The following is a 22,944-nucleotide window of genomic DNA, read 5'->3' on the forward strand; positions in this document are numbered from 1 at the left end:
CATGACAACTAATGCCATTTAGTAACAATGGAACTTGACAGAAGAAAATTCAAGGAAGATAAATGAAATTAAATTTTTTATGGGTGTGACATAAGAAGTGCCTGATCTTTAAATTGAAAGATAAAGGTTATGTCTACAAGAGACGCCATTGTGTAACAAACATACGTCAATTATCATTTGAGAAAACCTGATATTATTCTAATTCTGGTGACATTAAACAATTTTCGAAGGGCACTTGCTGAAAGTTTGTGCAAAGGAGTTTATGTTCACTTGTATGTAAATTATCTAGAACACCATTTGTGATGACAAATGATGTCAGCTCTTTATCATGTTTATAATGAAATGTAATGGAAAGGCACACAAACATTCAACACTAGTGATGATACTGTGTGGCATGGCTTTATTGCTTTTTGGTAGCCATTATTCAATGGTTGTTTCATCAATATGGTTTCATCAAACAAAAAATGTGATGTCATAACAGTTATCATAGATCCACTCTCATAAAAAAAATCAAAGATGCTCCTTTAAAATTATATCAAGTAATTGTAGATTTCACAAACATTCCTGCCAAGCAAGGAGGAAATTTTGAGAATGGATTTTTCTGAGTAAATATTTTATCTAAACCATTCGATTCAATTTAAGCTAAATGAAGCTCTGGAAAAATTATGGCAAATTTGTTCAAAAGAGAGCCCAGGAGACTGAAATTATGGACCAAATCTATGAAAACACACATGACCTAACTGTAGACCAAAAATTAATAAATATTCAAACATGTTGACAAATTCAAAAAGGTAATGTAGTAGAAATTCCACTTAATCCATTAGCATATTCATACAAAATATGCATACAACATTTCAATTGACCACCTTAAGTGGTTTTTGTTAAATTTAGCTAAACAGTCCTAAGTTTCCAAAATATGTAAAATTTGAAAAAATTTCCAATCATGTAAAAATTTAAAGGGGTTATTTGCATATTAATATCAACTTGCATTAAAAAACTCTTTTGTCTATCTCTAATGATATTTGCTTTATTTTTCATTGAATTTTTTTTCCAAAAATGACTAATTCCTAAATTTCTAAACTGTACACAATTAAAAAATAACTAAAATGGCCTGAAAATCTAACAAGGTCATCTAAATAATGATAGAAATATGTCCACCAAATTTCAACTATCTCAAGTTATATTTGCTTCAATGTGCTCATAATATATTTTGGTACAAAGGTCAAAGTCCAGCAATGTTTCTTCAAAAGTGTGTGTGTGTGACTTGGATTTTTAACATAGCTTTAACAATTTTTCAGTCATATCGCTATGATGTCTGCATTGTTGCAGTTTATAGTGATGTCTAGCAATGGGACATCATGCCACAGACATGTAGCATAATGTCCCACCCAGTCACATTATCCTGACACCAGGCCGACCAGTCCTAACACTAACCTCTTAATGCTGAGCACCAAGCAAGGCAAATGTTAGTACCATTTTTGTAAGTTTTTGGTATGACTCAGCCGGGGATCAAACCCACGACCTCCCGCATCTGAGGCGGACGCTCTAACCACTAGGCCACCAGAGCGGTATACTTCAAAAGTGTAACAAAATTAAAATTAGGTGACAATAATCAGAAGTTAATTAGCTATAAGTATTTAAATATTAAATTTGGTCCAGTTTGGCTCATATTTTTTAGAAGTGTCAGTTACAAGGTAAGTGTGAGGACAAAACATAACCGATATTGACTTTCTCCCTTTAGAAAGAGACAATTTGTGAACTAGGAGTCAATTTGGGCCTTTATTGAGTACCTGAAGTAGAGAATGATCCCAGTTTCATGCAGGAACCTAAGAAAGAGATCCATTTTTTCGGCAGTGTTGATTGGAACAGATGCTGCCTGATTGAGCTCCACAACTTGACTGAAGCGAATGACCTGACAGAAAGAATGAAAAAGGAACAGTAACCAGTTTTATCATGAAAAAACCTTGGAATTAATGAACTACAGGTGTGATTTCCATGAATCTATTGTATCTGAGCATTAATTATTTTGTTTAATTTTATGAATCTGCTTATTTTCCATACCTTTTATTTATTGGGATTAATTTTGACAATGGTTTCTCTCTACATAAAACTCTGTCAAGAGAAACACACAGTTGAAAACATTTTACAAGAACAGCATTTTAAAATGTAAAAACATACAAGACAAAGGTTATTAGCATCATAAATAACTACCAATAAATATATTCTTATAACAACCTGAAATACAATTTTCTTATATTTAAAAATATAATACATTTAAGAGACCACGTGTACTTTTAAATCTTTTTAAAGGGTCAGCAATGCCAATGCTCAAGCACAAACTAACAGGTTATCACAACAGGAAAGCATTATGCATGACTCATTCAGCCACTGAAAGGGAATGGAGTCTGGGTAAGGAAAGGTACATGTACTCTTGTATTCTATTTTATGTACACCAAGCCATCTTTAAGCAGTAATCCTAATATACCCATACAATTCTTGGTGACATGAATTTACTGCAAACTTTGGAAAGAAGTTATCACTGTATTGCAAAGAAAAGGATTCTTGGACATGATTTGCAATTTTAGAACAGTAAATAGGCACCAAAAAAGTGATATTATGGTACTTCTTAGAACATTTATGACTGTTTAGGATTTCATTCACCATACCAAAGTTATTTTTAATTTTTCATTTTGCATTTTTGGGGAAATAAATTATACTTTCAATTGTCAAAACTTGTTGGTTTTTGCTCTTTCATATTACTTATTTTAAAAGCCTGGAATCCTCTAGCTACCATTGTCATCAGTTGTGGAAGAGTACAAGTAATCCAAAACAAGGGTACTTATGATGCACTCACAGGACAAGATCCCTGCAGGAATTCAAGTCAGAACTGGCAGAAAGTGGTCAGTTTCTGTGTGCAATTAGATCAGCAGAAAGTAGACTAAAGCAGGTCACACTGAGTGCTGGAAGGAAGTGGCCAAGCTATGTGAAAGTCAATGATCTAAGACAAGCCTTGAAAAGTGGAGGAATAGAGCTGACAATCAAAGATTGTCCAACTTGGAAGCAAAGAAGCATAGACCAAGTGGTCTTTACCAAAGAGGAAGCAAAAATTGGTCAGATATCTGGAATTATGAGCATATATGGATCCAATTTCTCCAAAGATCAGTGTATGATCTTTTGCCATCTCCAACAAACTTGCAAAAGAGGTAACCGAGAACACATCTTGTCAGCATGCCAGACTTCACTAACACAAGACTGCTACAGTTGGAGGTATGACAAGGTCCTCTGGGAGCAAGCAGACATGTTGAAGAGGGAGAGAAAGGAGAAATGACCAGCACCAAATACCAGGCAAAGATTCATTAACTCTGCCAAAGAGGCAGAAACCAGTAACAAAACACAACTGAGGGGAATCCTTAATGAAACAGCATGCTGGGACATGCATGTTGATCTTGGGGGAAAAAAATGGTTTTGATTTGGTCAGAGTCTAAGAAGAAGCTGGTGTCCATTGAGGAAGAGGTTTTATGAGGTTCATGAAAGAAAGTTTACCAAGTATGCAGAGCAAATGGAGACATATGAGAGCAGGGTATGGAGTATTTGGGCATTCCCAGTTGAGGGTTTCCAGCTCAATCAGTCTATAATATGCTTTGTGACTTCAAGCCATCTGCGCAGATACTTACTACTGCTGAAGCTCTCCACAGATGTCATTACTATCTCACACAACATCAACTGCTAGACCAGTCTAGGCAGTAGTCCATTCAGGTACATCCATGCCTTGAATTTCCCAGTAAGTCATGATCTGTCAATCTACCACATCTTCTACCATGTTCTTTAGTTTTTTAAATTTTGATTGCATCCGTCTCTTTCAGCATTGCTTCAAACCACTAGCCAAGGCACTTGGTTGGATTACCTACAATTGCTGGGATGTCTTCATTTTAATCTTCTCCACAAACAGGAGGTGACCCAACAATTTCTTATCATCATGCTGTCTGGACTTCCTTGGCTTAAACTTCATGTGAACCCATGATCGTCTCATGTAGTGCTGTCAACACCCATCTTGTCTGGAAATGTGTCAGTGGTGACTGTCAGGTCATCCATGAATCTGCAGCTGATTGGTACACTTATCTTGGACATTGCTTTTGGTCTATTTGTCTCTGTTTCTGCTGCGTTTTAATTATGAAGTTCATGCCCATGACAAATAAAGGATGGTACAGGCTGTGATCATCCCTCTTTCCAGCAATCACAGCCGATGTTATTGTAATACTTCCTGAAAAAACTGCCATACACTTTCTGGTATTTGGTAAATGTCAAGGGCTATTTCAGTCTGATTGTGGGGTACAGAACAATAAACAATGGCAGGATCCAACTATACAATTGTTAAATTACCATCTTAAATCCTGGCTTCCTTGAATAATAATGACCTTATTTAAAGAGGGTAACACAATCTAATCTACTTTGATGTCCTCATACAAAGGAACTTATTTATTTTAGCTGCATCTCTGAAGCCACCGAATATATTGGGTTTGGAAGAAGGAAATAGAGTGGGCATTTCTAATCTCAACTGGAATACTATTCCAGAGCAAAGTTCCAGAGTAACGGAAACTTTTTTAAAAATAATTCCTTATTTGGTTTGGGAATTTTATACTGTTTAGTAGACATGGATCGCAGGTGGGGAGTATTACCAGGTAGCCTATACTGGAATAGTGATTGTAAATATTCAGGAGCACTATTATTTGATATCCTGTACATTAATTTGGCTTTTCTCAAACAGATTCAGTCTTTAATAGGTAATATTTTTAACTTACCAGCTAAAGTTTCCTTGCTTTCTTTCTGGATTGATATTAGCCCAAATGCTCTTTTTTTGAAGATGTGCCAGCTTTGCTATGTTTCTATCATTTGAAAAACCCCATACTGTATTACAGCAGTCTAAATAGGGTTGTATGTAACTGTTATAAAATAGTTTTCTTATCCTACTGAGAAGCCATAAACTTGAATTGACTTTTTTACTGATATGTTTGATATGTTCAGTCCATAATAGGTTATTATCTACCAGAACACCAAGTAGTCTATCATGACAGACCATCTGCAAATTTTTATCCTTCCATGACAGACATAGTTCATCACTATTAAGATTTGTCCTTTCGTGCCATGTTGAGATAAATAATATTTTAGTTTTACCAGTATTTACCACCATGCCATTGCATGTGCACCAGTTTTCCAATTTGTTTAGGGCATTCCATAAAGAAATTTTGAGTTAATGCTCTGTGTTTTGGATGTCTGACAATGTTGTGTCATCTGCATAGAGATCTGTAGATGATATTGAGTCTCTTAGTAAAAGTGGCAGGTCATTAATAAATAAAATAAATAGTAATGGACCAAGAATTGAGCCTTGTGGTACTCTATATCTAATTGTTCCAGGTTCAGACAGAACATTATTTATATAAACATGTTGTGTTCTCTCACTTAAGTATGAAGCAAACCGTCTAACTGTTCTTTCATCACATTGGTAGATTTTCAGTTTCTTCAAAAGTTTTTCATGATCCACCATGTCAAAAGCTTTCCTGAAACCTACAAATACAGATCCTATTATTCTACCTTGGTCAAGTGCTTGAATCCATTTATCAGTTAGGGAGATCAAGGCAGTCTCACATGAATGTTTCTGTCTAAAGCCTGATTGATTAGGGTGTAACAGCAAGTGTTTGGTTAAATATGACATGAATGAGTCATGGACATGTTCTTCAATCAATTTTGACAAGTTTGGTAGCATTGAGATTGGTCTGTAGTTATCAGCATCATCCTTATAACCAGATTTGTAAATAGGAGTTACTTTTGCAGTTTTCCATATTTTGGGGACAGATGAGGTTGAAATACCTAAATTGATTATGAATGTTATGCATTCTACAATAGCAGAGGCAGAAGATTTAATGAGTCATGGACCAATCTGATCAAGTCCTGTAGGTTTCTTGGTATCAAGTTCACTGAGACAATTTTTAACAAAGGTTTTTGATACTGGTGGGATAAAGAAACATATCTCCTTAGAGATTTTGCTGCTGCAGAAGTTTTTCATCTCATGCAAGTTGTTTTCTATCACTGGTTCTTTAACTTTGTAGTAATGTTGGTGAAAATTTGAGTGATGGCACTTGTGTGTTCAGAACACAAAGAAAATCCTGGGACTCTTCCTTTTTGCACCGATGTATTGATATACTTGTTACATATCATGTACTTGGTTATACTCTTTGCCATGACTGTAAAAATTATCTTTCCTTCTATGCTCAGTAGCAATATTGTCCAGAACTGACTTATATCTTCAGACTCATTTTCCTCTGGTAAAAAAGCAGCCCTCTGGATCCTGCCAACCAGTAGGGTTCATCCCTTTCTTTCACATCATTCACATAGTCCCCACAGGCATCTACCTAAGAAACCTAGGGCACACATTGTACACCTTGTATGGTATACCACTAGGTCCTGGGGCCAAGTTAGATCTAGCTTTCCCTACAACTTCCAATAATTCTTTCCGAGTAGGATCACCTGTTTCTAGGGCACAAGATAATGGCTTGATAGGTAGGATACTCAGACACTCTCCCAGATCATCTTCTCTGTGTGGGTCAGAATGTGTTTGTTTCAGGAATACTCCTGCTTCCACTCTGCTACACTCCAGATAGCCAGACTGCTCTTCTCCCAAACAATATGAAGAAATTCGAAAGGATTCACAATAAATGATGCCCTACTGCACAAGTTCATTCTCCACCTCTGATCTGAGAAATTTTAACATATTTTCATTGGCTGAGGACAATTTGGTAAATAGCTTCTAGCCTTCTATTCAAGGCCTGTTAAGCCTTTAATATTAACTTATCAAACTAAATCCAACTTTAATCCAAACTAATTCCAGCTTTATTACTAAGTAGAGCTACTGCAAGTGCATTTATCCATTTTGATATTGATGTTTTAGTCATTATATATGGGACTAAACAGTTTTTGTTTTATAAGATATGTCCAAAAAGTTCACAATGTGTTAAAATTTATTGTCATACATGCCTAAATGTCTAAAAGAGGTATGTACATATAGATATGTTTACCCGAATTCTTGCTTAATTGTGAGAAAATGGTAATGTCCCAAAAAATTCAAAGAACAAAATATTTAAAAATTTCAAGATTCCTCTACTGAACCAAAATCATCAAAGATCATCTACATATGAATTAAAATACAGGTACACCTACCACTTTTCATTGTTTACAATAATTGACTTTTGCATAGTCTTGTTAAAATGCTTTAGTAAAAACAATGTAAAACTTTTTTAAAAATATACTGCTTTAAATATCAAGTCAGAAATTACATTACCTTTATCTACATCAAGTAGTTTTTGCTTAATTGTGCTAACAAAAATTCAGTCAGAAGGTTTAATGGTGCAAGAGTTTTCACAATTAGCCAAATTGTGTATTAGAAACACACTGATATTTTGAAGCAGTATGAAATAAGAGAAGGTAAGATGCTTAATCACGTATGCCTGACATGAAAACACTATAGTCATTCAGATACTTTGCTGCATCACTCACACGTTCCTTTATTCTAAATCTAATCTCAATTATATCAATGGAATCAATGCTAAAAACTGTTCCTATACTACAAGTATGATTCAAAAATGTTTTAAAAAATTGAAAACAATTGCTGTGATGCCATGAAAATATGAATACAGAATAAAATCAAAATGCTGCCTTTGTAAGCAATGGGGTCATACAAATGTTGAGGGAAAATGCAGAATAAAAGACAAATGGAGACAGGACCATACTATAGGCTTATTTTGCCTCACAACCAGGCTAGTTAAAGATATTTTCCAAGTATTGTACCTTTATACCAGAGGCTTTAAGCTTCATTAGTGCTTCTTCTAAGGGGAGCCAATTAGCAGGCACTTCCTCCCCCCAATGTTGCTGCTGTGAAGATATCTCGAAAATACGTCTTTTCAAGATCTCTAACTGAGGGTCTCTCTCAGTGTTATCAATGGCAAAAAAATCTGCCAGGTGGTGTAAGGTTGGTTTATCCTTCAAAATGTGGCAAATCTTCCCAAAATATGTGTTGATGACACTTTGGCGCATATCCTGAAAGGAAATAACTACATAATCTCAAGGTTTTGCCTGCTAACTTACGAATCTTCAAATGGTAAAGGACATGCTACCATTTAAATGCACACTGAATGAATCTAATTTGTGAAAAGGAATTCAAGAAAACAATACAAGTGTTACAGATTATGATACTTTTTTGCAATTATTTTTTAGGTGAAACAAAGAATTTTAAATGCAGTTTTTGCTGAAGTGGGTTGGTGCTAACAGTCGCTCATGTAGAAACCTCTTCTGTCTTATTTTGTTTCATTCGAAATAAAATAAGCAGGAGATTTACAACTAACAATACTTTAACAGATAAAGATATACTGAACTGCAAACTGCACACCACTGGCAAACAGAACTGCTGATGATCCTACTGCTTATTTATTGACAAGTAGAACAAACAGTGAAAAATCCTTAGAAATAATAGGACAATGAACTTAAATAAGTATACTCCTCAAAAGTAGATATTTGTAATGTTTAAAGTATTCAAGAAATCAAACTACCAAAAAGGACATGTTCATCGTTTTCTTGATTAAAGCCTAGCTAACATGTATATCCACATAATCATTTTAGCCTGCAAAATAATAGCTATAAATTGCAAATGATACATGTAGTTAAACTAATCCAACAGAATGGTGGCTACCAAATATTTAGAGGTATCATGAGCTACTGACAGTAGTTCAATCTTGGTCAGAAAACCAAAGATGCTATTGTATCTTGACCATCCCCACCACAAGATACGACTGCAACTGGAAATTTCAAATTCATCAGGGGTTACCAAATGTAGCTTTTTCTTCACCAGAAACTCAGGCTGGTAATAAAGAGAAGCCAAACTATTGTTAGCACTGAACTGTAAACAACCCTATCCCAACAAGGCATGAATATACACTTTCTACAACAATAGGGAGAGACAAAAACTGTCTCAAGGATTAGGTTCTTAAAGGGAACTTCATTCATTGATTTATAAGGAGATTTGGATGATGACCAAGGAACAAATGACAGATTCCACCAAGAGATTAAAGAGCAAGAAAATGGTCTCTTTAGCCCAAGCCACTTGAGCAGTTAAAAAGGATAAGGGTCTAACCCTATAGTGGGGTCCATAGAGAACTTAAAAGTATTAGATAAGGCTGTTTGATAGTCCTTAACTGAAAGTACCAAAATATCTTTTCCCCGTATGAGAAATGGAAAACTGAAACAGCAGTTAAAAGTTGTTAAAAGTTAAAAGTGGGCAGACAGAATCAATGTGTTTCTTACTTCAGTTACAGAATATTCTCTATTTTGCATCATACACACTGCCATTCTTTGAGATGCATTTGGCAACCTTGCCTGGATGGAGAGTTCATTTGATATGAGCCAGGCATGAAGCTGGAAAATGTGTGTATTACTGTACAAGAAGGACCTTATGTGCTGCAACAGCAGATCCCACTAACTATTAATTTGGTTCAGGCATCTATCAACAGGTCATGGATATGCCTGAACTATGCCCAGTGGGGTCACAGGAGGTTTATCAGGATAAATTATGGCATGGCGGTTTTAACTCTGTCACGAACCTGAAGAAATATTCTGAAAGGTGGAAAGGCATTGGAATTCAAAACATCCCACTTAAGACTGAAAGTATCCACCACCTATTTACTCTGATCTGGAATTGGAGAGACAAAAATTGGTAGCCTGTTGTTCAACCTCATAGTGATCCACTATTTACATGACTTTCCTCACAGTTGAAAAGTGTCTCGGCTACAAACTAAAGCAGATAACATTCTAGGGAACTGCTCATGCCTCTTTGGTCAAACTGTCTGTCAAATAAAACTTATTTTGAAGGGAGTGTACCAGACTTTGCAGGTAATCTCCTCCAGAGACTTCCAATGAAGGTTTTAGATTCTGACGCAGAGGAAAAATAATGGGGCACTGATGCTCCCTTGAAGTCTGAGGTATTCTATGACATATGTGCCCCCCTTTCCATTTTCTTCAATAATGAAGTAGGAGACAAGGAAGACCTACTGCCAGTCTGGCTTGTCAACCTAATGAGCCATAACAAATTAACCAATTATGCCATGATGGAACAAAGATGCACTGTATGAAATGGAAAACAGGGAACTGCATAAAGGTCTCTGAGCCAAGTCTTTTCCCTAGGGAGTTCATCAAAGCGCAATGTCTAATCCCAATAGAGATAGACCAGGAACAAAAAGAAGGGGAGGTATCAAATTGATTCCTTTCATTGTATCAGTAGTCAAAACCCATTGACAGGTGACAGATACTCAGTGAGCACTGCTTATCACCCTACACAGTTTCCAGTGCCAGATATGCAATCATCAGTACTTTACCTGGTGCCGGGTGACAGGATCATGGTGGCTGATACTTATCATTTTAATGGAATAAGTCAGTGACCACTGAACCCCAAATTAACAGGCTTTGGTCCTGGTATCTGATGTAACGCTAATGTCATTATGTAGAAATCACTTTTCCTCTTAAGTCACAGTGAGCATGACCTTGGACTTATTACCCCTGAAATCGACAAGTTCTCCCTAAACCCAAATGTATGCCATCCACATTGTTCATTAACCACAGGTGAAGAAGAGCTCATTGGTATTCTTTTAGTCTCACTGACCTTAAGCTTGAATATATTGGCCTGAAAATCAAGCCATCCAACAAAAACTGTTAACTGTTGATGGTTGACAATTCAAGTTATTGTACAGAAAACAGTTAGCTTCTTTGAGTCATGTTGACCTCAGTCTTTTAGCCTCATGGTGGCCATTTTCATTTAGGACCAACTAGTGAAAACTCCTAATAACAATATCAGTATACAGACAAGCAGTCTTGATCTTGGTCTTGTGCTTTACAGCACATCAACACAAGTAGGTTATTTAGTACCAAGGTACAGTAGCACAGTGCCTTGCCAAAGGACACAATGGTATGTGATTTAGGCTGGTCCAATGGTAGGATTCAAACTCACACCCTTTTGGTTGTGAGCATAGCATGCTAACTACTGAGTCATTGTGGCTCCTTCCAGTGGAGTGGCATAGTTATAAGAAGAGTTTCAAGATGGCTGCCTTGTTAGCCATTTTGGATGTCTGATTGGCTCCATTTTCATTTAGGACCAACTCAACATTGCAAGAAGTCTTCTGGTGCACAACCCATGTTGATATGACAATCCATTCAAAAGAAGGAGTAGCAATAACAAAGGCTGTCAACACAGACACCAGTGATCCATATTAGCAGTCAGACTGGAATAAATTTTTATTTAGGTCCAACTAGCTATCATAAAGTTTCATAGTGAAAACCCTGTGTCAACATGTCATTCCAAAAAGATAAAACAGCATCAGCAATAATCATTTCAACATGGCTTGTATGATGACCATATTAGATGTCAGATCAGCAATGTTTACTATTTAGACCCAACAGAACAGCATACAAAGTCCTTTAGTGAAAACACCATGTTGATATGATGATCCATTCAGGAAGAACAGAGATAAAAATATTTTTCAAAATGGCAGCCATATTGTTCTAAATGAAGCTATTTCTTATTTAGGATCAACTAGAATTCATAAGAAAACTGTAAATTTACATGTCTTTTGTTTTAGAAGAACCAGTAATAACAAGATTTTAAAGATGACTGCCATGATTGGCCATACTGGAGTTCAGATCAGAATTATTTTCATTTGGACCAAAAAGAAATAAAAAGTATTTTCTTGAAATTCTGTATCCAGAGGTGTAGTCATTAAGATTTTCATTAAGGCCATCATAGCAACTATATTAATGTCAGATCAGCACCATTTTCATCTATCACTATTTATAGATAATAAGAAATCTTTTAATAAAAAACCCAATGTTGATATGATTATTCAAGAATATTAGCAAAGAATAGATTTTCAATATACCCAGGTGGCACCATTGTCATGTAGGACCAACTGTACCTTTGAATGTATGTGTGCACAGTTCCATGGAAGACTCTGAGTAGTGATAACAAGCTTTTGCAAATGATCATATGATGGAGAACAGCTCTTCTGGTATATTACTAACTGAACTAAAAAAAACAGAGGAAATCAATTGTGTGACCAACAAGCCAAAAGACAAGAAAGATCACCTCTGACTTTACCTTTGCATATAGACTTATAGGTGATGCAAACCATGCTGAAAAAAGTTACTAAACTAGGTAAACAATATAATATTGCATTTTAAATCACAGTTAAATGTACCTCTGGTATTTTATCCACATGAGTACCAACAAGAATCACAGGTGGAGTCAATGGGATGCCAACATTTGGGAATGTGATGGAGGAGCCAGATGCAGAGTTTGTCACTCGAGTGCCAGCTGAACAGCATGGTGTACAGTAATGTATTGAATTGAGCCAAACGTCAACCAGGTCTGAAAAGGAGTGAAATCCAATCTAAGTCAATTCTACAAGCAAGATATTAACAGTAATAGGAAATAATTTTTTACTGCATGACTAGCCTACAAAATGTATTATTTGAAACAGTTGAGCAATTTGAAAATGTACTCTCTCAAATTCCCCTATTTTTTCTAACTGCCCTAAATTTTCTGGGATCAGCTGATTGTACAATTTCAATCATATTTTGCATAAATATTTTTATTACAATATTCCTTCTGAGATAAAGAGATAAGTGAAGTTGGTAAGAAGAAAGCCCAAGTTTGATGTATATCACTCATCTTGATGACATCAAACTAATAGCCAAATGAAAAAGTAACCATCCAAAAAAGTCTTCACAAGTTGCTTTCTTACAACTTCAGTCAAATGAGCATTTCTGAGAAAAAAAATGCATCATAAAGTTTTGGGGAGGTTTTTTTAGTAAAGGTTTTCTTATTTGAAGGCTGACCCATATCAAGTGCCTTCATGCTTTTATGATTTCTTTTCAATTTTATCAAATTTTGTTGGGTGCTTTTTTAGGAAATCTTTTTGTATTTGTTTTCTTCAGTAAACAGCAGGAAAAGATGATTGTGAATGTGTATCCATGCAAAAACTTTAAAAATCTTCATTACAAAATGCTTTCTTTCAAATTTGGTTTCATTCTATATAATGGTTTTTCCTTTAATAATATTTCTAGGATCCCTTAGAAACAACATATTTATCGACAATTAGTTTCATTTTAGTCAAATACTCTTCAGTGTTTAACTTGTTGTTTGTTACAATTTGAGGAATGGCAGAAGTTGTCAATGGTGAATTGGCATTAGTTGTACCAAACTTAATGCTATATTACTTTCAGTTTATTTTAGTCTAATGTTTTGAGCAGTTTCTTACCAGTGAAATTGTTTAAAGGTATGTATAATTATAGTGTGGTAATCATTGGTGCCCTTGTTCATTCTGCAATTAACACTGATTATCTCAACATTATGTCTCTTAATAAGAAGATAATACTACAATTTTACATACTTTCATTAATTCATTCTTATACATACTCTTTCACCCTGCTTTATTCATTCGTTTATTTTGTACACTGTGTGTTTGGTCAGGTTATGCTTGCTACCATAAGTAACAGAAGATGGTATTACTTATGAATTGTCATTTAAATTGAATATTTTTAGTGAAGACTAAAATATAAATTGTCAGTATTGAACAAATAATAAGGATTCATAAACAACTAAAATGAATGGTATTAAAGTTAACTGAATTACATATTTTTCGTGAAAATTAAAGGCAGTGATACCAAAAATTTTGAGCTAATGTAACTATAGTGTATGTCAAGGGGTTAGATATAGCTCTTTTTGGGGTTCAATAATGTTACATAGATAGTGGGAATGAAATTAAAAACTATAATTCAAAGTACTGTGTGAAAACATGCAGCTCTGTTGTTAATTGCATCTCAACATATTATGAAAAAATTAAATATTTACAGCCCAAAGAGCTCATTTAATAAAGTCTCTATATAGTATGAAGTCCATCTTTCAAAGCAGCTGAATAATGCATGTTGATAGACAGAGCCCTTACCATAATTTCAAAAGGCATTTGAACGTCAAATTATATGTCCATCCTGTTTTTAAAATTCCAAGATATTGGAACTAAAAGGGTATGGCTGACTCTGGGTTGCATTTAACAGGAAGCCTGGGACTAAAAGGGCATGGCTGACTCTCGGCTGTATTTAACAGGACGCCTGGAACTAAAAGGGCATGGCTGACACTGGGTTGCATTTAACAGGAAGCCTGGTACTAAAAGGGCATGGCTGACTCTGGGTTGCATTTAACAGGAAGCTGGAACTAAAAGGGCATGGCTGACTCTCAGCTGTATTTAACAGGATGCCTGGAACTAAAAGGGCATGGCTGACACTGGGTTGCATTTAACAGGAAGCCTGGTACTAAAAGGGCATGGCTGACTCTGGGTTGCATTTAACAGGAAGCTGGAACTAAAATGGCATGGCTGACTCTGGGTTGCATTTAACAGGAAGCCTGGTACTGAAAGGGCATGGCTGACTCTGGGTTGCATTTAACAGGAAGCCTGGGACTAAAAGGGCATGGCTGACTCTGGGTTGCATTTAACAGGAAGTCTGGGACTAAAAGGGCATGGCTGACTCTGGGTTGCATTTAACAGGAAGACTGGTACTAAAAGGGGATGGCTGACTCTCGGTTGCATTTAACAGGAAGCCTGGTACTAAAAGGGCATGGCTGACTCTGGGTTGCATTTAACAGGAAGCTGGAAATAAAAGGGCATGGCTGACTCTGGGTTGCATTTAACAGGAAGTCTGTTGTATTTAAATGGATTTTTGTTATTTGATCTGCAAGATGCATGACCCAACATAAGCAGATTATTTCCTTCCATATCAATAATCCACCATCCAAGTTGTTTCTATATGTGCAGTGTAATTAAAGTTATATCGCATAAACTTTTCCCTAGTTATAGTTTGAGTATACCTTTGATCTTTTGCACTGAGCATAATACGTTCCTTCCTAAACCATGTGCAAGTGATCTAGAATATATGGTAAAGGTGTGTAGCCAAACGTTTATAGTGCAAAAACAGTTTTCTTATTTAAGTCAGACAGACCTTGACCACTGACCTTTGAGTTCAGAAATTAACAGTTTCTTCCTTACTCTAAATGCAATCTCTTAATAAAAGAAGGTCAATGTACATTGTCTAGAAATGAAATATGGCTTTATAGATCTCATCATCACACTAATATACACAAAAAGCAATAAAAGTGTAAGTGAACAATTTAACAAAGTTAATCTTAATTTAAAATATATACAATCAAGTGGCCAATTGAACTTCAAATGTATCTTTCGCAGGTTATATTTTTGGATTTTTTTTAGTTGCTTCAATGGTCATTAACTTTTAATTCCACCCCCAACCACCTCCAAAAAAATCCCTGGTATAACCTGATGTTTCCTAGAAATTGTTTAATTTTACCTTGAACTTGACACAATCTTGCACCCGCTGCATTAAAGTAGTACTCATCATTTCTCACAAGATCTGTGACTTGCTGACTGAGATCAGTAACCAAGAGATAAATTGCTCGATGGGTCAGAAAGGCCTGGTGAGTAGTGTAGAATAAGTATTGGCCTGCAAAGTCCCACATTGACAACTTTGCATAATCAGCAATACTCATTGCTAGTCTGTCAGCATTCTTCTTCAGTAAATGAAGGATTTCCATTGTTGCATCACCTTTACTCTCTAGAATTGAAAAACTACTTCCCTCAAGAACTGATGGTCTCTCAACTGCCGTGACAAAAGATGATTCTTCTGGCTGGTTTAAAGTAATATGAACTTCATGTTGACTTTCCAACACTGAACTGGTTTGTACATCATGGCCATTGTCACTGTAATGGAATGGTGTTGTCATTCTTTGATAGATGACCTCTCCGTGTTCTTTCTGTTTACTACTTACTGCAGGAACCATCAGGAGCTTCTGGAGACGGTGAAGTCGAAACAACTGCTCTGAATCTGCATGTACAAAATAGCAAGAAAGATTCTTGTATTACAGTTTTATACGACAATGAATTATTACACTAAATGTTGTTTGTTTGCTTTATCTCTACATAACATACGGTAAGAAAACATAAAGTGTCAACATATGCTCAAATGAAATCATGAATAAAATGAGGAGAAAATAAAACTGAAAAGAAAACGGTTTCAGCCATCTATTCTTACATAGGTGAAATGGCCAGTGAAAAACAAAAAGTCCTACTGGCCATACAAAAGTCTCTCTGAATCAATGGATTCAATCAAAAATTAGAAGAAAAGTTTGCCTATAACCCCATTTCTGCAGAAAATGATGTCATACATGCAATGAGTTAATGATGTGAATTCATATTTTAATTGGTTCATATGAGCCAAGGACAAAACATAAAATGAAATAAATTTGAGTAGAAGCATATATAATTTGACCAACTGAAAGAGATCTATGATCATGCCCAAGTTATAATAGGGCAATGGTATCTTGAGGGACTTTATAGTGTGGGACCAACCTACATAGCAGGGATATACCATAGTAAGTGCTGTGTCTCTGATACAGTATACTACAAGTGTCTTCCTAACCAAAGACTTCATGGAGACTAAGCAATTAACAATTTGTCCCTAACAGTAATATAAAAAAAATGTTCAATACCATATTTTACTGTTAAGGGGTCTGTCTGTGTGTCTGATATGTAGGATTTAAAAAATAAACAAAAGACGTACAATCATTGAGTTGGAAGTCCTTATTTATTATGTAATTTGCATGGTATGCATTTTGATAAAGTTGGTCATGACAAGTTAACAAGCTTTTGCTTTCTTTGTGGTGTTGTAATGTAGTATCATATGTCATTTTGTACAATGCAGATTATTATGTAATGTGCACCCTGATTTTAAACCCAGAATGAGGTGAAACATTACATTTTGACATTAGATGCATGTCATGTCCCACGTTCCAAAATCTTGATGGTTTTGATCTATTTTTGTTATGAAACAGGTTAGTCAGCCATTTAGGACAATGCTCTGACCATCGTTTGTTAAACAATGATTAATTGGTAACAATAAAACTTTATTTGTTTCATTGTGCTCTTTCTCTAATCATGTTTGGAATAATAAATCTTTTACCAGTGCTGATTATCTATGTGATCATATTGAGCCTTGTTAATATTAATGAAAGTTACAAGTTTCTTTAAACTCAGGCCAAATCAACTTTGTGCAAAGTTTGTTCTCTGACTTGTTTTGAGAAAGGATTCATCTATTTTAGTAGAAATTAACACAGTCATGTGAATGGAGGGAACACTGACATTATCCATTACTTACTTCTATCAGCAATATAGTACCTGTTCAAACTAATTTATTGGGCTGAACCAGCATTGTGTTCAACAAAGACACATGTTAATATGATCAACAGTTTGAACAATCAATATGCTAGATTAAATGTTACTTCATTTCAAATGAATATTTTTAATGTTTTTGCACTGATGTCTTGTATCAAAATTTTTGAAAACTACTTTTCTTCTGGCATTCAGGAAAACTGGAGTAATGTGCATTCATTTCTGATTCTGACTAATTCACACTAAACTGTCAGATCAATTCATTTATGGAGAAATATGAAAAAATTGAATGATTTTTTTTATACCTCTCATTGTAGTGATGCTAAAAGCAAACTTTTGCTTTCAACCTTGTATTGCTAATGTACATGCTCCTAGAGTAACATTAGTAGCCTGCACTGTGGCATTATTTTTTCCAATATTGTGTTTTAGAAATTTAGAAACTTGCCTTTTTATGACTTTTGCATGATCCTCTGAATTAAAAACGATGAAGAAAAACTATTTTATGTTTTAATATTAAGCCCATTTATGGCCAAACTTCATCTTTACAAGTTTAATGCAGAGCCCAATTATGGCACAACTTCATTCTAAGAAATTATGGCATGATAAGCCCTTACTACCAGTTGACAAATTTTTTTTTGTTGTAAAATGTATACAATCCATGTTAACTATAATCTAAATGAGTATATTCCCAGCTAAAATTATATTTTCAGCATTCAATTAACATTCCATCACATTAAGTCATAGCGCAATGTCATGGGTAACAATTTTAACTCTATGATTACTCTAATATGTTAAAGTAGAGATACATGTATGCATGAAACTACATTTTTAACAGATTTTAAGGCCATTTAGATGGTTCAGGTAGCCTAGTTCTTTACAAACTGCTGAGCAAAATCTGTCACAAAATTACAACACACTGTATCACACTGAGCTATCAACCAGCAACATTTTTTTGCAGATGACACAACATTATATAACATTGGATCAACCAGCCATGAGCGTAGTACCAAATTATATCAAGATTTAATAAAAGTAAATAGCTTGTGTGAGTACAGTGGTGTGAAGATAAATGTAGCCAACAAAAGCCAAGATAATAGGTAGTTTAACCAGAGTAAAAGCTGAGAAAAATCAATTCAAAGTAAAAGGAGTCTGAAAATAAAAAACTGCTTGGCATCATGATAGAAAATATCTTGTGCTGGAAAAAGCAAGTTGATATGGTCTTTTAAAAAAGTTAACTCACTGCTTTATCTTTTGAACACAATAAAATCTTATCTCCATCAAGAACAAAGATATTCTACAATGCATATATCATGTCAAACCTAGAATATTGTTTTATCTGTGATAATAATGATAAAGAAAATCAAGAAATATTAATGAAGTATCAAAAAGAGCAGCTACAGTTATGCTGATTTAAACACAACATCAACAAATCTTTTTAAAAACCATAAAGTGGCTTCCATTTCAGTAGTGATCTCAGCTTCTAAAGGGTTTACTAGTCTATAAATCCTTGTATGGATTGGCTCTTGATTATCTTAAAAAGTATTTTTAAATTTGTTAAATCCTGTATATTCTCATTTTGTACATATTTTATTATTGTAGTGGAGCAATTATCTAGATTTTAACAGCATTTGTTATCTAAAGACAGTCCAGCTGCACAACACTTCTTTTCCATGAGCATATTTTCAGTGATGTAACACTTATTGCAATTTCTAACAACCTTGCTGGACTTCCAAAAACAGGACAGAAAAGGAATCTTACAGGATACACAACTTTAGAACACTGAAACCATGCAGTTTAAACCAAGAAGACTAGAAAAAGACAGCCACGTACAAATAAAATCTTCATCTTTTTGCAGCTCGTACATTTTTCATCATGTTCATTTCAATAATTCTTTCAATAACTCTTTCAATTTTCTTAATGATTATCTAATAATCTATAATTACAACTTAAGCAATGACATATCTTAGATTTAATTTATAGTTATGCAAAATTTGCATACAAAAATGGAGGGCAACATGGCTTATTAATTTCTGGGTCAATATAAAATATTGTTCAGCATCAGCATCAAGTTGAAGCCAAATAGTTGAAACATCAAAAATGTCAAGCTTTTATTGCTGTAGAAATAGTCATTTTTATGTGATTTTTTTGTTTGACTTATTTCTGTTTGTACTTGCCTTTGAGAAAGACTTATTTATAGTCAAAAGTGGATAGGCTAGTTTAGCACTAGTTTTGCAACTGTTCGCTGTCAATTTATTACATTTATCTTTATCAATCCCTGACACAAGCAATTCCTTGCTGGATCCAGTGCCAAATGATATGTGTTCATATATATATATATATATATATATATATATATATATATATATAATTATATATATATTATAAAATAAGCAACAATAACACGTAGAATGTGTGACTGGCTTTGCTTTAATGCTTCATCAGACTGAATTCAAACTGAATTCAATATCATTGCTTACGTCATTAAATATGTTGTTTCTAAGTTATCAATGAAATAAACAATATGACATAATCAAGATGACATCATAGCTAACATTTTTAACCTTATTGTCTTATACTTTAATGAATAATTTACATGGACATATGCATATACAGCACAGATTAATGATATTTTAGTACATAAAAATACATAAAACTGGATCTTAAAGATACATATATTTCTATTGATAACTATCTCTAAAATTTATGACTAAAAAGAGATAAACAGTTTTATCAACATTTTTATTATGTATAATGCACACTTATTAAAGATACAGAAAATAAATAATAATAATAATATATTATATCTTTATATATTCTTGAAGAATGATAAATATTTCATCAGAACTCAGTTTATATAATAAAAACTTATGGCGTGCATAATACTTACTATCAAGCATTTTATAAATAATCATAATATATTGAGAATTAATTTAAAAATGCACTTTCATTTTTAATGAATTAATAGTAAACCTTTTATGATATCAGTATATACTTTCACCAATTAAGTTTTTCTGAAAAGTAGAATAATATAAAAATATTCTTATCTAATTGTAAACTGGGGACATAATTAAAAAACAAAACAAAAAGAAAACCAGGATTAATGATTATCGTATAGTGTTTTTGAATTTAGACCTTTTGGATATACCATATTAAGACTGAATCCAATAGGTTTCCTTTAGCAGACTTTCCATCTCAGAATCAGCTTTAACAATGGGTTGGAAGGAGAAATCTTGCAAAGTATGGGAAATTTTGTTAAAATGTGCGACAATATGAGATGAAAATGATTGATCGATATAATTTTTTATATCTGATCTATGTTGGTTCATACGTTTAGATATTTGTTGACTGATTTGTCCAATATATTGGATGCCACATTTTTTTCATGTAATTAAATAAATAACATTTGATGTAACACAATTAGTATCACAATGCATATGAAAAGTTTCTTTCATATTATTACTATTGAAAGAAGTATTTTCATTAATAAATGAACAGTGTGACCATCTAGGTCTATTACATTTAGTTGATGATCCTATTTTATATGATGTTTTTTCTAATTTAGAATTAATTAGAAAATCTTTAAGATTTTTAGTCCTTTTATAAGCAAGTGTGGGTTTGCTTTCATGTAGCGATTTAACACTTGCTTTACATGATAAGTTTAACAAATCCCAATATTTATTGATAATCTTACCTATGTTAGGCAAACTTGGATTATAATCAATAACAAAAATAATGATATCTTCATTTCTATGTTTGATTTTACATTGTAAAGATTAAAGTTGTGTAAGAGAAGATACTAATATTCAACATACTGATCAATATTCATGTTTTTAACATGAACCATGGTAGTAATGTCGTTATTTTCATTTTTCACGACATCTACATTCAAAAATGAAAAATGAATAACTCCAAATCATAAAGATATCATCTACAAATCTTAACCATACATCTGGTTTTAAGAGGCATTTATTTAGAAAATCATTTTCTAATTTTCAAATAAATAAAGATGCATACGCAGGTGCCATAGGACTACCCACTGCTGTTCCCAATTTTTAGAGATAGTTTGTATTACCAAATTGAAAAAAAGTTATTTTCAAGCACAAGTTTTATCAAATCACAAATATGTTCTTTTGATAGTTGTCATGTATATTCGTTTTCCTCAAGATAATATTTACACGCTTCGATACCATCATTGTGTGGTATATTCGTGTAGAGTGTAACCATATCAAGTGTAACAAGGAATGAATTTTCAGTTAGTTTTGGTAAAGATTTCAATTTGGTAATGAAATCAAAAGTATCTTTCACATATGAAGGTAGTGATTTCATCAGTGGTTGTAAAATGTGATCAATATATTGCGATATATTATTTGTAATTGAGTTATATGTAGAAATAATGGGTCTACCTGGATATCCTAAAGGTAGTGACTTATCAACCGTTTTAGAAATAATGGGTCTACCTGGATATCCTAAAGGTAAATAAATATATATAAATATATTTATAATAAAAATAAACATAAATATTATATATATATATATATATATATATATATATATATATATATATAGAAGTCCTCTTGGAAGATTGGTCAGTTGACCAAAATGAGCTTCTTCTTTAATTGTAGTCATTATTATTATTACTTTTTTATTATAGTATGATACATTTCACATTGTTTTGACCTTTAAAGTCTGTTTTTGAGCAGTAGAGAAGGAATTATTCAAATTACTCATTCACCTTCAGACAAGAGAATCATATAACCATTGTTGTCTTTCTTTAAAATTTAGCTCAGTGATAATGATGGCATACCTTCATGCTGTACTGTCCATTCCCCAGTGTCCAGAGAGATTCTGCAACAATGTCTATATACATCTATTCCTTCTGTGCTTTTCCTCTCTGATATATCAACCTGCTGCCCAAGGAGGCGCTTTGTTAGCATTGTCTTTCCAACCCCATACTGACCAACCACCATTACTCTAATATTATAAACCTTTTCCTTTCCATCTCGTAATGCTTCTTTGTATAGCTGAACTGATTTTTCATCCATATGTAGGATCTCCATGGGAATGACACTGTCTGGAATCAGAAATTCGTCATTAAATCATGCACGTCTCGCAAACCTCAGACCACCTATATTCATCCAAGGAAAGGTGCATGAAATTTTAATAGGAACCTTTCAAAAAGATGCATGTACATATACTATCGGTAGAGAGTTTCTGAACATATTTCATGTCAATTCCCGCATATTATAAAATAAAGTCTATTTTCCTTCTTTTCTGATACAATGTCAACAATCACTATTTTTAAGGTAGTCATGATATGCATACAGATTACATAAAGTTTATCTTTCATTGTTTTAAAACATTAAGGTGGCACAGCATTATCACAAACATTCTTTTTTTTTTAAAATACAGTGACATGGCATATTATACAGATGTATGCTGCCTCTCTAGTCTGTAATTCGGATATTGGCAGAAGGAAGATTGCCAAACTTTGGAGTGAGCACAGGACAAGCATCTGAATTCAAGACCTGCTTTTGCAAGATATCACTCAGCAGGGCAGCTGATACATGTGAGCTTGTGAATGCAAATTCAACATAAATGTAAACTGAAGAGAGGAAAGGAA

At 33.9% G+C, this 22,944-nt stretch overlaps 1 protein-coding gene across 1 annotated transcript in view; it reads right to left on the reverse strand.

Moving 5' to 3' along the window:
* The window catches only part of LOC149781696 (uncharacterized), a 34,981-nt gene extending 12,615 nt beyond the window's left edge, over window positions 1–22,366 (reverse strand). Inside the window, exons 1-5 of the mRNA XM_089935004.1 lie at window positions 22,129–22,366; window positions 15,448–15,981; window positions 12,288–12,457; window positions 7,840–8,088; window positions 1,791–1,912 (exon numbers count right to left, since the gene is read on the reverse strand). Of these exons, the coding sequence (XP_089791130.1) occupies window positions 1,791–1,912; window positions 7,840–8,088; window positions 12,288–12,457; window positions 15,448–15,981; window positions 22,129–22,366 (1,313 nt within the window). The remainder of the gene's footprint in view (window positions 1–1,790; window positions 1,913–7,839; window positions 8,089–12,287; window positions 12,458–15,447; window positions 15,982–22,128) is intronic.
* Between the last annotated feature and the right edge of the window lie 578 nt (window positions 22,367–22,944).

Source organism: Sinohyriopsis cumingii, chromosome 15 (assembly GCF_028554795.1).
Source record: "Sinohyriopsis cumingii isolate HCF-2022 chromosome 15, ASM2855479v2, whole genome shotgun sequence".
Taxonomy (NCBI): Eukaryota; Metazoa; Mollusca; class Bivalvia; order Unionida; family Unionidae; genus Sinohyriopsis; species Sinohyriopsis cumingii.